This window comes from Trachypithecus francoisi, unplaced genomic scaffold, assembly GCF_009764315.1.
Source record: "Trachypithecus francoisi isolate TF-2019V2 unplaced genomic scaffold, Tfra_2.0 Lachesis_group12, whole genome shotgun sequence".
In the NCBI taxonomy this organism is placed as follows: Eukaryota; Metazoa; Chordata; class Mammalia; order Primates; family Cercopithecidae; genus Trachypithecus; species Trachypithecus francoisi.
The window spans coordinates 28623944-28640455 of NW_022681457.1; the positions used below are offsets into that span (position 1 = coordinate 28623944).

General features: G+C 38.1%; 1 protein-coding gene across 16 annotated transcripts in view; it reads left to right on the forward strand.

Moving 5' to 3' along the window:
- The window catches only part of MIER1 (MIER1 transcriptional regulator), a 66691-nt gene extending 61789 nt beyond the window's left edge, over positions 1 to 4902 (forward strand). For 14 of the 16 annotated variants that reach the window (XM_033225215.1, XM_033225219.1, XM_033225216.1 and 11 more), the window contains one exon: positions 1458 to 4902. In XM_033225215.1, coding sequence (XP_033081106.1) covers positions 1458 to 1786 — 329 coding nt within the window. In that variant the 3' untranslated portion in view covers positions 1787 to 4902. The remainder of the gene's footprint in view (positions 1 to 1457) is intronic. The other 2 variants (XM_033225229.1, XM_033225230.1) reach the window with 2 other exon arrangements.
- The last annotated feature ends 11610 nt before the right edge of the window (positions 4903 to 16512 follow it).

Consider the following 16512-nt stretch of genomic DNA (forward strand, 5'->3'; position numbering starts at 1 on the left):
AAATTACTTGTAGCTCAAAAACCACTCACATTATGTACAGTCAAGACTGCCAGCTTTTTCAAAGAAAGAAAGGAACTTTTCATCCCAATATTATATTACTTTTTTATATGGGGCTTTAATTAGTACTTTGAAATCTTACAGTTATTTTTGACCTAATCACAGTCTCAGCTAGCTTTTTGGACTTGTTCCTACAGAATTGTTCTCAGTATATTATGATGCATAATCCCCATGTGCATTCATGATTTGAGTGCATTTTTGAGTTGGTCAAAATAGAATATTTTCTTTAATCAAAATACAGTATTTGAGGCTCATCCTTTATGCCGAGTATTTTTCAAGCAATTAAATTGTAATTCAGTGATGCATCCTGTATTTTACTTATCACCAACATTTGCATTCCATTTTACAGTCAACTCTACAATAAACTTTTGTTTTTTATTAGAATAATTTTGCTTTTACTTTTCTCACCTATTATAGAAGACTTTGTATTTACTTTTTAAGTAATTTGTATTTTACTTAAGTAAATAATTCAGCACTTTCAAGTATATGCTTGGATAGTGCAGCATTAGTTTTTTAACATTATGACAGATTATTTAGGTCTACTTAAGGTAAATAGTGTGTGATCTTTTTTTTTCTTTTCAAAACAGAGTCTCATTTTCTCGTTCAAGCTGGAGTGCAGTGGCACAATCTCAGCTCAGTGCAACCTCTGCCTCCCGGGTTCAAGCCATTCTTCTGCCTCAGCCTCCCAAGTAGCTGGGCCTACAGGTGCACGCCACCAGACCCGGCTAATTTTTGTACTTTTAGTAGAGACAAGTTTTCACCCTGTTGGCCAGGCTGGTCTCAAACTCCTGACCTTGTGATCCACCCGCCTTGGCCTCCCTAAAGTGCTGAGAATACAGGCGTGAGCCACTGCACCCAGCCATGTGTGATTAAAACAGTTCCCATAGATTTACATTAAGAATAAAACAACCATGACATCTTGCCTTTATATGGCAGTTTCTCAAGCTTTTATAAGAAAGAGCATTCCTTTTGCTTTTACGTGGGTTTAGAATGTTGAAAACCTTTTGTTAAATCTGAGTTATTTATTGCATTTTCCATTAATTCAGCTTATTTAGACTGCTGGATCCAGTGCTTATTTGCTGTCCAATATACCTGATATGCTTTTAACGTATGCCAAATTTACATTTATTAACTTATTTAATTTTCACAACCCTGTGAGGAATATCTATTATGATCTTTATTGTATATATGTAATGAAATGGAGGTACAGAAAGAGTAAATAATTTGCCTAAGGCCACATAGCTAATAAGAAATAGAGCAAGAATTTAGACTATGTATACATAGATTTGATACCTTGCTTCCTTGATAACAATAACAACTTTACAATAAGCTGTTTTATAATAGTTTGCAAATTTAAGTTTTTTCTAATTGTGGTTTCATTTATATTTCTTTCAACTTAGGAGTGTCATCTAATGGACCAGGTGAAATATTAAACAAAGAGGAAGTAAAAGTTGAAGGGTTACACATTAATGGACCAACAGGTGGAAATAAGAAACCACTTCATGCAGATATGGATACTAATGGTTATGAAACAGATAACCTTACCACTGACCCAAAACTTGCTCATATGACTGCAAGAAATGAAAATGATTTTGATGAAAAAAGTGAGAGACCTGCCAAAAGGCGAAGGGTAAACAGCAATGGAAAAGAAAGTCCAGGTTCTTCTGAATTTTTCCAAGAAGCAATCTCACATGGGAAATTTGAAGAACTTGAAAACACAGATGACTAAATTTTAGACCTATTTTACTTTCTTTGGAGTAAATTCTGGTGTGACTAAAATTTTCAGGGTTGATGGGTTACCTTAAAAAGTTGATTTCCTTGAAGCAATTTGAAAATTTGAATTGAGTCTTAACTTTAGGAAATGAGGTTTCATAATTCTGCCTTTTGCAGATTTTTTTACTTTAAAGCTGTCAGACTCTTTTAAGGGTATTTTAAAAATTAGTAAATTTGAATGAACTAAAGATATATCTCTACCTTCTCATTTGAATATCTTTAGTTCATTCACATTTACTAATTTTGGTAAATGTGAATGAACTAAAGATATCTGTACCTTCTCATTTGATGCATTAATCATAAAATTTCACAACAAGGTAATTTTTGCTTAGTTTGATGGAGGAATGGGAAAAAACTCAAGTCCAATTAATACCAGTTTCTCTTGAGTTTCTTGAAATGTCTTTAAAACAGACATTTTTTCTCACCAAACAATTTGAGTATCTCTATTAAGGAAACCCTTATGAATCCTGAAAATTATGCTAGCATGATTTTTTTATATATAGAAGTTTAAAAATAAACCAGGTCAGGTTTGTATATGTAAAATTGTTGACATCAATGATGTCTTTCCATATTCTTATCTGGGCTGAAGAAATACATTCTGTATTTTTCCAGATTCTTTGTAGCCTTTGAAAGATTTTTACAGTACATATGTCTTGACTGAGCTGTCCTTTCTTAATACAAAAGCTTGTATAATTTTCTTAACTTGTACAGTTGGTAAACTTTTATGAGAGGAATTGTTATTCTGAGTCTGTCAGCTTTCATTTTATTTTGCTAAGGTTTTTCTAATGAATTTTTAAGTGTTTGTGTAGTAATTAAGTCATATTTCTTATCCAGGTGGTAAAAGCATTCATAAAAGATTATAAAAATTTGTTTTGTTTTGTTTTTTTTCAGATTTCTACTTAAGGGCAAGTAATTTGAGAATTCTGAAATTAAGCATGATGCTTACATTGCAGTTTGTTTTGCATTTGCTATAATTTTCAAAATTATTTTTGAAGCAAGACAAAAGTTTAATGTCAGCTTAAGTGCTTAAATATATCATGCTGACCAGAATCCTGTTATTTTTATATGCATCATAAAATCTCCCATTTCTGCATTAAACAAACAGAGGAGGGGTCAAGTGATACTTAGATATTGGCACACAAGGAACAACTGTGGGCAGGCAGTATTGATTTTATGAAGAGAAAGTGAAGTTTGAAAACTTTTCAGACTTTCTAGTTACAATCCAGTTTTTCAGATTTGACAATGCTTTTCCAAAGTGAAAATAAGATACACAATAATCATTGCTCTGTGTGATTACAAATAGGATTATCCGTCTGCATAGCCTTGTAAGAGTGCCATTTTATTTTTAGTGCTAAATTCTTGTTAAAAAATGTAGTTTTATATAGCTGATAGACCAACCTATATCCAAACTTTTATAAAATATTATTAATTCTTGTTTTTCTCACACAGGCATACTCCAAATGCTTCTTCCAGTTCACTTTTCAGCCATCAGTTCAAGAGCCAATGCCTTTTTAAAATACAGCTTTTGTGGTCTTGTTTTTAATGGCTCCACTGTCTGATGCAATTGAGTAAGGTTTGCACTGAGAAATGATCGTTTAGGCCTTACCCCCATGAAGTATTACTGTTAACATGTGTTGAGACTGCTTCCCTTCACCAATGTGAACAACTTTTTTCCCCCAAACAGTGTTAAAAGCCACTTTGCAACACTTGACTTCATATTAATGTACATTCACTGTTGTTACATACATATCTAAGTAAATCAAAATTTTGGGTGGAAGTGTTGAGAAGTGTTGAGTTTTTTGTTGTTTTTGTTTTGTTTTACTTAAAACTTTAATTTATCCAGAATGGCAGTAGCTTTAGCAAGCAGGTGGTCACAATCTGTTTTCTAAATAATTTTTTATTAAATGAATCCAAAGTATCCTAGCTCTTTGTCAAAGATGGTATATAAAAATGTTTTTAAAGATTAGTGATGCTGTGCTTTTTTGAATTGTTGCAGTGTTGGAGATGCCATTTTCACCTTTTTAAAAAGATGCATTTTATTTGCAGATTTGTGAAGTTCTTGCAAACTCTTACTACAGAAACGTTTTAAGTAAATTCTCAGGCATGTTGGCAAATATGGCACATGTATACATTTTAGGAAATGTTGCTTTTCTTAATCTTTTAAAAATATACCTAATGAGACATTCCACTATTATAATGCGTAATGCTCAGCTTCTTGTAAGGAAATATTTAATTGTATTTTGTGTTAATACAGGTATTTCACACAATAATTTGTTCTTAATGCAGCCACTATAACTTGATAAGTCATTGCACTATTTAAAAATTTTTAGTAATATCATGAATTTAATTTGCTTAAGATTTAGTACATTTCAGAACTTTTGAACTTTTGACAAATTGCATTGGGAAAAGAAGTCTGTTAATAGTGATTTAGTCTCCCCGCCTCATTCCCACCCCCAACAAAGCACTATCATTTTCATTTGGAATGGGTATTTTCTGTTTCATGATGTATTTTTAAATAGAGTTCAGGATCGGCAATTCAGTTCAACACAAGTTTGTTGAGCTTTAAAATGTATTTGAATATTTAAATAGGCATTTAAAATTTCAAATTAGATGTTAAATTTATGCATAGTAATTTTGCACTATAAAATAATTCCCTTCTCCCATCCCGTCTGCCATTCTGAATATGCTTATTAAAATATTTTTTTAAACATACTTGCCTACATAATATTGTGTGAATATTTTCATTAGATTAATTCACTAAGTTTTTATTAAGAGATTGTTTGAATGATGCATGTTATTGACAATGCAAATATATATATATACAGTCTGTTTCTTTTATTCCTGGACATATTGCACTACTTTTTCAGTGGTTCTTGGTCCCCTTTACCTCATCTTGGGTGATGTATTTTTGTCTTCTTTCCCTTTGCCACAAGAGATCCTTTCAGTCCCTAGACCTCCATTCACTGTTTCTCTTCTGCTGGATTATATAATTTAAAAATAATTTGTTCCCTTATTTTGTAGTGGAGTTCGTTTCACATTATGTTTTGCAAAATAAAACTTGTTTTGTCACAATATTTGCTTTGCTATCAATGGACAATTAGGAGTGAGCACTTGGAGTAACTGAGGGCTGGTGAATTTCCATAGGCAATATTTACACGTGTGCTGATGACCCTAGGGGTGTGTAACTACCAAATCAGAGATAAAAGGTTTTCCCAACTATAATCCATATTCATGAAAAATGCCAGTGTGGAAAACCATGTAACACAGAAGAGGACGAATTTCCAAATTTTAACCTTTTATTCTAAAAATGACTTTCTCTCAAAATGACTTTTTCTGTATCACATAATTCTACTGATAAAACTTTTTACCATAAAAATTAACTCCCTTCTTTAATATCAAGTTCATCCTTTGCAAAATCTTAAAGGGTTTTCCACCCATCCATCCACCCACTTATAGACTGTTTTCATGTATCTGCATACCTGATTAACCTCTTTTCTAATAGCAGTTTTCCATAAACTCGTTATGTACCCTTAGTATTGTGATCTTTCGACAACTATACGGACGTGTTTTTCCTTTTCTGAATATGATTATTTTTAATTTCAGTTTGGCTTTATACTAGTTTGTATAAAGAATTATAGACTATAAGGTACTTAAAATGTCATTTTGCTTTCTCTTGAGTAATAAGTAATTTGAACACAAAGGCTATTCTTTGAAGAGTATCGAAGAATTGCCATGTAAACTGGAGATGGATTCTAATTGTCCAAATTGATGGTGATGGTTTAACATTTAAATGTCAGTGATGACAGGCTTTCATTATGTTTCCATATACTCTTAAATATCCAGCAAACATTTGGGCCTATACTTGCACTGGGTACTATGCTTGGCTTGTGGCTTCAGAGATGTGGCATGCCCTATTCTTCAAGAAGGCAGCAGGTAAGTGTTAATGGTAGAAGTATATGCTGAGTATAGAGACAGCAAAAAGGAATAGGCACGATCTCAAGAGAATGAATTTACCTTCCTCTTGGCCATATAGGTCTAGCTAAAGATTCTTCTTTTGTCAAACTTTGCTGGAATTAACCAACATGAAATGCATGACTTTCCCTAAGAAATTCTGTCTTTTAAAAAAAATACTTCCTGCAGAGCTGGTTCTACCATACCAGCTGTGGATGATTTAGGACTCATCCCCTTTTTCTTGTCATTCACTGTCCCATGAGCACTACTATTAGGTGGAGAATCTCCTGATTTTCTGAAGTTTGGAAGAGAGGAGGCCTATTGCAAATCTAGCCTGGTTATAGAACATTCACTTTTTGGTATTCTCATCGTTGTTAATGATTGAATGTAGAGTTGGCTAAATGTGTTTTTCTGCCCACTGGAGTTTATATTTGTGGAGTTCAGGTAGTTCTAAAATAAATGGTTTCACTCATTAGCAAAATTAGATGATCCCTGAAATTAAATGGACTTTGGATTAATATGATGAATATATAAACTTCTAAAAAATTATTTGAGACAGGGTCTCTGCTGCCTAGGCTGGAGTGCAGTGGCAAGATCATGGCTCACTGCAGCCTTGATCTCCTTGGGCGCAGGTAATCCTCCCACCTCAGCCTCCTGAGTGGCTGGGTTTACAGGTGTGCACCACCATGCTCAGCTAATTTATGTTATTATTTGTAGAGGCGAGGTCTCACTATGTTGCCCAGGCCAGTCTGGAAATCCTGGGCTCAAGTGATCCTCCTGCCTCAGCCTCCCCAAGTGTTGAGATTACAGGCGTGAGCCACCATGTCTGAGCTTAAGCTTTTTAAAAAAGAAAACATACGGTCTTTCATTGGGGTAGTTTCCAGAAATAAGATCAGGTAGAGAACTGCATCAGAATAGATTGATCTGCGCCACTTTAAATTCTTGACCAGAAAATCTAGATTCAGGTTAAGAACTTGTTCCCAAGAGGGACTTTTCAAGTCCCTTAGTCTACTCTTGTCACCAGCTGTGCTGTAGCCTAGTGAACATGAGAAACTAGTTCTGCTTAGGAGCTAATAGTGGTGCCAGTCATTCTAAGTATATCCTTTTTTATTTTTGAAAGGTACTCAATCCCCTCTAAGCATCTATTTGTACATGACAGAAATTTACTTGGGTGGCTGGTGGTTTTGAGCTTTCAAACAGCCTGAATTATAAGTTTTGTGAACTGCTTTGCTGTGTGGCCTCTTCTGTTGTCTTACTCATTTGCCTCTTGTGTTAGTAGACAAGTGTTTGCATTTAAAAAACACACTATGAACATATGTGGACTACATCTGCAATTTTTTTTGTTTTTTGGAGACAGCATCTTGCTCTGTTGCCCATGCTGAAGTGCAGTGGTATGATCACTGCTGCTCACTGCAGCCTCAACCTTCCTGACTCAAGGGATCCTCCCACCTCAGCCTCCCAAGTGGCTGGGACCACAGGGGTGGGCCACCACGCCCTAATTTTTTTTATTTATTTTTATTTTTGTAGAGACAGGGACTTGCTGTGTTGCCCGGGCTAGTTTCAAACTCCTGGGTTCAAGCGATCCGCCTGCCTCAGCCTCCCAAAGTGTTGGGATTACAGGTGTGACCACCACACCTGGCCACAAAATTCTTGTATCTAGTGCTAGTAGCTTAGGAAAAAAAACAACTCAGGATTGCAGCAGATGGGAGTTGTAGTAGATACCTTTGAACAGAATGATACCAGTTTTGGCAAAGGGACCTATTTTCGTGTATATGTATAGTTAGGAAAATGAATGAAGGCCATATACCAAAAGTAATGGTGGTTTTTGAGTGGTGGACTTAAAGTGACCAGACCCCCTTATTAAAGAAGTCTCCTAGCACTTGTCCCAGGTGCCATTTGGTTTTGCATGACTATTTCCCCCTCTGACAGTAAGCCTCCTGAGGGGGAGAGCCAAGTTGTTTTCCTCACCATCATACACCCACATCCAAGCACAGTGCCTCTTCCCTTACTCACTGAACAGATTAGCATATAGGTTATAGCATAGCCTATAACCATTTGTCTCTTCTGCTTAGGGGCTAACTCTGGCTACTCTCTCCAGTGATTGTTCTATTCTACCTTTGGGGATAAATCCTGAGTTGCCCTTTGTACTGCCCCTCATTCCACTGAGTAGTAGTATAAATGTGTTTTCATCCAGGTACTGCATCACTGGTTAGAGGGTAGCGTTTTACTTGCTTTTTGGGGGAGCTCCGACTCTGGGATTTTTGAAAACTTTTATTTCTTCAAAGGGTTGCCTGGTTAAATTATGGAAAACAGCATCTCCCATTGTTTGTGTAATCCTATACCTACACACTTTCCCACTCTCCAAAACTGGTTGATTTGGGGGAGGCTAGGGAGAAGAGAAGAAACAATTACATGGATGTCAATGACCACATTGCCTACACATTCTCCCACTCTCTAAAACAGGTTGATTTGGGGGAGGCTGGGGAGAAGAGAAGAAGCAATTACATGATTGTCAATGACCACATTGCTAGCCTGAGTCCCAGCTGCCCTCTGGGTTCCATAGAGAGTCAGAGTCCCATTTTTGTGGCATGAATGCTAGCAGTATCACTTTATTTCCTTCCATAAAGTTTGTCAAAAAGTCAACTCATCATCTATGTGACAAACTTAAGAAGTGTTTCTGAACCACTGTCATTTATATCCATGCTAGTCTTCACAAGGTATATCCTATAAGTTTAATGGGGAAAGCAGTGGAATCATCTGATGCTTGCACATCTGATGCCACATTGTTTATTAGTCCTTCTAAATATTCCAGAACAAAGAGCTGAAAGCCCACAGTACCTGGCCTTGCATTTCCTTATCTCCAACTATACCTCATGTTCCTCCATTTCAACCAAGGGATAGCCTAAAATCTTATTTTATTCAGAATCCTCCCATTAAAAATATTTACAGCTTTTTAAAATACCATACCACCTTTTTCCATACCCGCTGATCCAAATGCAGCCACGTTTCAAGATTTCTCCTCTTCATCTGGCCATTACTGTATAATCTGTGGTAAGCTAAACCTCTAAACTGGCCATCTGTAAAATAAGGTGCCAGTAGGTCTGTTGAGATTATAAATGAGATACCTCACAGGGAAAATATTTTGGCCCTAGAGAGTGCTGGCTAATGACCAGGTAGGTAATAGTACAAGTCTACAGTCCCTTATCCAAAACCCTTGTGGCTAGCGGTATTTCAAAAAACGTCCACAGCACATTCTCAAACAAACCTATGGCTGGAAATACGGCCACAATAAAATGTACTGACATGAATTTCAGGTCAGATTTTGTGGCCAAATTAGACAAAAAGCAGCTTGGTTTTCAGAGCCCTGTGGATTTCAGAATTGCAAACTTGTAGTGGCTTTCAAATTTTCCCTGGTGCTCACTTGGCAGCTGGTCCCAACTGCCTTTACTTTTTCTACATAACTGGCAAAGAGACAAATTAGCAGGTGCACTCTAACCTGTACAGCAGCAACAACAGAACTTTGCACACTCTGAGCCTTCTGCAGAGCAACCGGAAGCCTGTAAATGAAGCAGGTGAGTGAGAATAGGCTGCCAAAGCCCAGATATGGTCCTTCTGGAATCTCTCACTCAATCCTCTTGTCTTACAGAAGGGAAAATTCAAGGCTGAAAATGGAAAAATGGCTTGTCCAAGGTTCAACGACTTTAGACTCAGCTTCTTTGACAACGTCGGATCCCTGTATCCTTTTCCTTCGTGGCACTTAATAGCTTACATATATTCATGGCTAGAGCCACGGGCTTAACCCTTGTCCAGTCAAGTCCTGATGGCCAGGGAAGTAGGATACTATTAGCTGCCCTTTACCCAACTTGTCATTGTGGTTAGGCACGTAGGTCTTCATCATAAGATGGCAGCACCCTTTGGGTGTATTTGGCTACAACAGTTGGGGAAGATGCATTCCCTCAAAAGGAAAATAGGCTGATCACAGAGAAAGACGATTAGGCAGATAAAACAAGTCTATTGCAAATACTATCTACCATTGTTAAGTGACTGCTGTTAAAAGCACTGCACTAATTATAAACCAATCTTCACAACGTTATTTTCCCCAATTTACAAATAAAACTGAGCTACCATGAGAAGTTGTAAGACTTATTCTTTCCAATGATCTGGCTTTTGTTTACCTATTTTTTTCTAAGTCAGGTCTTTGTGTTTAGGGAAGATGTGTGTTGTAGAATGGAAAACATGTTGCTTGCAAACAATCTTTCTCCTTGCTTTTTCCCACAACTCTGAACTCTAGAAAAGAGAAATTCCCCTAGTTGGAAAAAAGATGTTAGTAGGCTCTGAGAATGGCAGAAATGTGAGCTTCATTCTCTAGAAAGACATCAGAGGAATGACTACATGGAGTACAAAACAGGTTGAACTCTAGGCACTGGAATTTCCAGTAGTAGAAACTATTACCAGGGCAAAGTTTGCAATTTGTTGTACCATCTGCCTTCAAAGGACACCTTAGAGTTGGTCACTAAGGAGCTCAGCAGTGACCACGATGGACTGAAGACAAGAGTCCCTCTTGTATCTTCTGGGCACAGGAAATTCTCCTGGATCTTGTGTAACCTCAGCAAAGAACTGGGACTGAATTTCCTGGTAGGTGGCAAGATGGGGACTCAGATATATTTTGATTTAAAATAATATGTACTGTGACATTTCTTTCACCCTCAAACATCATTTACTTTACTGCTTGTTCTAGGAAGCTCCATGACCTCAGAGAAAAAGATAGGCTTTACAGGAAGGCGAATTTATATTCTAAGCAAAGACTGTCTCACAAATACCACTGTCTAACAACAAAACTTTCCCATGCTTGTTTCACCTCTAAAACAACACTAAGATAACTTTAAAGGACTGTTTAGAGGATTAAACTGTGTCGATACACAAGGCGCTAAAAAAAATGTCTGTGCAGCTCAATAAATGTATTTTTACTGTAGGATAGCACGCACTCTGTTTCATTGCTACACTTCAAATATTACCTTTTTGGAAAACTCTTGGAAACGTAAGTTAGTCACCTCAAAAACGTTCCTGCTTTTATACTCAGAAAGCATTGAGGTTAAGTGAAAGTACACCACTGTTTCGTAAGTTAAAATAATTGAGTCAAAACTTACTGGCTTACCTAAAATGCAGGACAATCAGCATTCTTGTATTGGGAGACCAAAATCAGCTTTAAAAACATTTAGGTTTGCAAGCATGCATGCTGAGGTGTTCATTAAGTCATGGGATGGCCATGTGCAGCACTGGACTCAGCCCTAGCACAGGTGGGCCATGAGCCCTTAGGGAAATGTTCCATTCACCTGACGACTCCGGTGAAGATGATTCATTTCCCTGTCAGTGTCATGTGGCCATCTTAAGTCTACTTTGTCACTATTAGTGCCACAGCACCCTGAGAACTGCCAGTTTGATCCAGAGAGAAGGTGAACTCGTAATTCTGATGGATGATGAAAACAATAAGATATCAAGAAATCCAGGCCAGGCGCAGTGGCTCATGTCTGTAATCCCAGCACTTTGGGAGGCCAAGGTGGGTGGATCACTTTAAGGTCAGGAGTTTGAGACCAGCCTGGCCAATGTGATGAAACCCTGTCTCTACTAAAAATACAAAAATTAGCCAGACATGGTGGTGCAAGCCTGTAGCCCCAGCTCCTCGGGAGGCTGAGGCAAGAGAATCACTTGAACTCGGGAGGCAGAGGTTGCCGTGAGCCAAGATCGCACCACTGCACTCCAGCCTGGGTGACAGAGGGAGACTCTGTCTCAAAAAGAAAAAAACAATCCAAAGTGATAATGGGTGAAGTCTATTTAGCACCCTACAGTGGATTATTAAAATTTTAAATCTTAGTTGAGGAAATAGGTGTTTCAAATAATGTTCTGGAAACTATCAGGGAACCCGTTTTCAATATAGGCCTCAAGTTTTAATTATTTAAGGTGGTTTCTTGAAAACAATGAAATAAAATGCTTAATGTAAAAAATTTCCCAAAGTTAAAATGGTCTCCTGAAGACACATTTCAGCAAAAAAGGAAAAAATAAAAATAAAGAAGAGACTTTACTTAAAAAAAAAGAAACAGACTTACCTAAACCTGTTAATTCTAATTCCTAAAATAACTCACATCCCTTTTCTTTTCTCTGAAAAAAGGAACAAATGTACTTTAGGACCGCATCATTCTCACTAGAACAACAGTCTGCTCTATCTGATGCACTCACCTTCAGTCCTGCCCTTTCACGACCCCCACCTGACAGTCATCCATGCAGAAATCCCAGTGATCCTGTTACAGTGCAAATCTGATCTGTAGTAGTTCAACTTAGTCATGCTAGTAGCCAAAGGGCTAAGTCTGGCTGGTAGATTTTTTTGTTTTATTTCAATGCCTTTGAGCAGGTATGCATCCCAAGCCCCACCACTCACTATAGTATTTATTAACTGCATTCATTTGCATTCACGCCTGGCCCCTGTGAGACACCTGAATTTGCCAACCTCTGACTTACAGTATACAATCCAAATACTATAGCTCATGTGATCTTTCTAAAATGCAAATGAGGCCATGTTTCTGCCTTGCTATGCTCAAAAAACAAAACCAGACCCAACCTCTGTCTTCATAGAGCTTGAAGTGCTATGGAGATGAAGCAAGGGAGGGAAGAGAACACGGTGTGGTGACAGCAGGGGAGCCTATTTCAGACAGGCTGGTCAAGGAAGACCCACAGAGATGAGGGCACGTACTGTAAGGAAAGATGCACTCCAGTCAAGGAGTGGGACAGAGGCCCTAGAAGGTGGGAGGGCTGTCCTGCCAGTATTTTCTCAGTCAAATCCTAGTTGTTTTTCAGGAATCAGCTCAAATGCCATTTCTCCAAGGAAACCTTTCCTACCATTCGCAGGTGGAATGAAATTCCTCCTCCCACACATTCATACGCATATCTCAGCTATATTTTCATAATTCTGTCGTTTGTGGACATTGTCCTCAAAAATATTCACTGAAAAAATTATCTGAAAATAAATAGGCAGATATGATAAAGCACTCTTGACAAAACCCTCCTGTTGCTTTCTCTAACAATGAGGGATGGTATATGAAATGTATTCCTCAGAAAGAAAAGGGTTTTGGAATCAAAGTCCAGGTTTACATTTCTCATGTGAATGATGTTGGACAAATTCCTTAGCCTGGCTGAAGCCACCATTTATGCATCATCAGTGAAGTGCTGAAAGTACCAAATATGCAAAGGCACATTTTAGCCCTAACCTGGTGAAAGCACATAGTCAGCCCTCAGTAAATACTGCTTTTCCTTCCTCTTAAACTGCTTTCCATCATTTAGCTGCCAAAAGCAGATGTTGCCACAAGAGGGCACCTTTAGCACAGCTGGAAAGGAATGGCTGCTGTGCCTTCTCAGATTAAACCAGCTACCAGCTCATGCTTAAGCTTTAAATCCAGTGGGTGAACACTGAATGAAAAATAACATTTGACAAGTATAGAGCGGTGATGAGTTTGGTACTGCCAAGCCTACTACAGACAGACTAAGAGAAACGAGAACCCAGCATGGTGGCAAAGAGCAAGGGTGTCTGAAGTCCGACTGATTGGGGTTTAAATGCGGGCTCCCTGACCACACCGGGAAAGTGTGCCTCTCTGAGCTTCATCTGTAGATGCCAGGGCTCTACTAGAGGATGGGTGCTGGCCCCAGTGAACTCAATCTGGCTTGATGGATGGATGAACCAATGGCTACATGGGCCCCAAGTGATGAGAACTGTAGAAAAGAAGAATTGAAGTTACCCGGTAACTGCTAACCCACTGTGGGTACACAATGGCACCAGCTCTGTGCTTTCTCCTCTTAGCAGTGCATCCTCTATAGTGTTGCCCAATACTGACAGCCTATGCTTCAAGGAAGCCAAGTGAGACAATAAGCTATCACAAAGATGAATTCTAATTTCAACAGATTAGAAAAAAATCAGACTCTAAGAGGATTTTTTAAAGTTGATTAAAACACATGCGTTAAGGACAATCTCTTCAACAAATGGTGTTGGGAAAATGAAATATCCACATGCAAAAGAATGAAGTTGGACCCTTACTGTACCACATATACAGAAATTAACTCAAAACATATTCAAGACCTAAATTTAAGATGTTAAATTATAAAACTCACATTGGATTTGGCGGCGTATCTTGGATATGCCACCAAAAGCACAGGCAACAAAAGTAAAAGTAAGTAACTGGATTACATAAAAATTTAGAACTTTGCTGTGTATCAAAGTCAATGGATATAATCAAAGGAGTGAAAAGGTAGCCTGTGGAATGAGAGAAAGTATTTGCAAATAATATATCTGATAAGGGGGCTGGGTACAGCACCTTACACCTGGAATCCTAGCATTCTGGGAGGCCCAAGCAGGCAGACTGCTTGAGTCCAGGAGTTTGAGACCAGCCTGGGCAGCAATGGCAAAACCCCGTCTCTACAAAAAAAATGAGCGCGGTGTGGTGGTATGCACCTCTACTCTGCTACTCAGGAGGCTAAGGTAGGAGAATTCCTTGAGCCCAGGAAATTGAGGCTGCAGTGAGCTGTGATCAGGCCGCTGCACTCCAGCCTGAGACCCTGTGTTTAAAAAAAAAAAAAAAAATATATATATATATATATATATATATATATATATATATAATTAAGCACCTTTAGATATATATCTATATCTATATATATTTAACCCCTTTAGATTTAGATGTATAAAGATGTATCTGTATATATATGCAGATACCCTATATCTAAAAGGGTTAAATATGTATTTATAACATATACAGAAATCAAAAATATATTCAAGATCTAAATTTAAGATGTAAAATTACAAAATGCTTAGAAAACAGGAGGAAAGCTGTTAAAAAAATATATATCACCTTAGATATATATTTCTACGGGGGTTAAAATCCAGAATATAAAGAATTCTTACAACTCAACACCAACTCAAGCATATGAGATGCTCAACATCACTAATCATTAGGAAAATAAAAATCGGCCGGGCGCGGTGGCTCAAGCCTGTAATCCCAGCACTTTGGGAGGCCGAGACGGGTGGATCACGAGGTCAGGAGATCGAGACCATCCTGGCTAACACGGTGAAACCCCGTCTCTACTAAAATATACAAAAAATTAGCCGGGCGAGATGGCGGGCGCCTGTAGTCCCAGGTACTCGGGAGGCTGAGGCAAGAGAATGGCGTAAACCCGGGAGGCGGAGCTTGCAGTGAGCTGAGATCCGGCCACTGCACTCCAGCCTGGGCGACAGAGCGAGACTCCGTCTCAAAAAAAAAAAAAAAAAAAAAAAAGAAAATAAAAATCAAAACCAGAATGAGATTATCACAACACATCCATTAGTACGGCTACAGTCTGAAAAACAGAAAATAACAAGTGTTGATGAGGATGTGGAGAAACTGGAACCCTTGTGCACTCTTGGTGGGATTCTAAAATGGTGCAGCCATAATGGAAAACAGTCGAGTGGGTTCTCAAAAAAATTAGAATTACCATATGACACAGCAATTTCCCTTCTGAGTATATACCCAAAAGAAAAGTAAGCAGGATATTGGCTGGGCACAGTGGCTCACACCTGTAATTCCAACACTTTGGGAGGCCGAGGCGGGTGGATCACCTGAGGTCAGGAGTTCGAAACCAGCCTGACCAACATGAAAACCCATCTCCACTAAAAATACAAAAATTAGATGGGCATGGTGGTGCATGCCTATAATCCCAGTCACTCCAGAGGCTGAGGCAGGAGAATCGCATCAACCCGGGAAGAGAGGTTGCAGTGAGCCAAGATGGTGCCATTGCACTCCAGTCTGGGCAACAAGAGTGAAACTCCGTCTAAAAAAACACACACAAAAAAGTGGGATCTTGAAAAATATTTGTACACCCATGTTCATAGCAGGATTATTCACAATAGCCAAGAGGTAGAAGCAACCCAAGTACCCATCAACAAAAGGATGGATCAACAATGTGGTATACATACAATGGAATATTATTCAGCCTTAAGAAGGAAGGAAATTCTGCCATATGTTACAACATGGAAAAACACAAAGGACATTACGCTATGTGAAATAAGCCAGCCACAAAAGGACAAGTATGGTACAATTCCACTTATATAAAATATCTAGAGTAGTCAAATTCATAGAAACAGAAAGAATGGTGGTTACCGATGACTGAGGTGAGGGGAAAATGGTGAGTTTCTGTTTAATGGGTATGGAGTTTTAATTTTGCAAGGAAACGTTCTGGAGATTGGTTGAACAATAATGTGAATATATGTAACACTACTAAACTGTACACTTAAAAATGTCTAAGATGGTATATTTTATTTGTATTTTACCACAATCTTTTTCTTAAAAAAAGGTTTAATATGCTTCTCCCTCTGACACACCTTAATGTGCTTCCACCCCTGTTGAGTCTGTGTGTACCAAAATGCCTCTACTTGATGTGTAAAGCTACTCAGAAGCTTAGAAACCTGATAATGCAGTTGAAACATCCTGAAAACAGAAAGATTAGCATTTCTTTCCTTCTAATTTACCACAAGTATGCCACAAGACACTGGATATTCAGTCCTATGTACTATTCATAAAAGCATTTGTATAGAAAATAGTATTTTCTACATACGGGGTCTCAATCAACTAACAGGATGCCAACCTCTAAAATACGGGCAGACTTCTGGCTCTGGATTAGTCTCTGTATGCAGTTACAAAGGAATTTTAATACTTG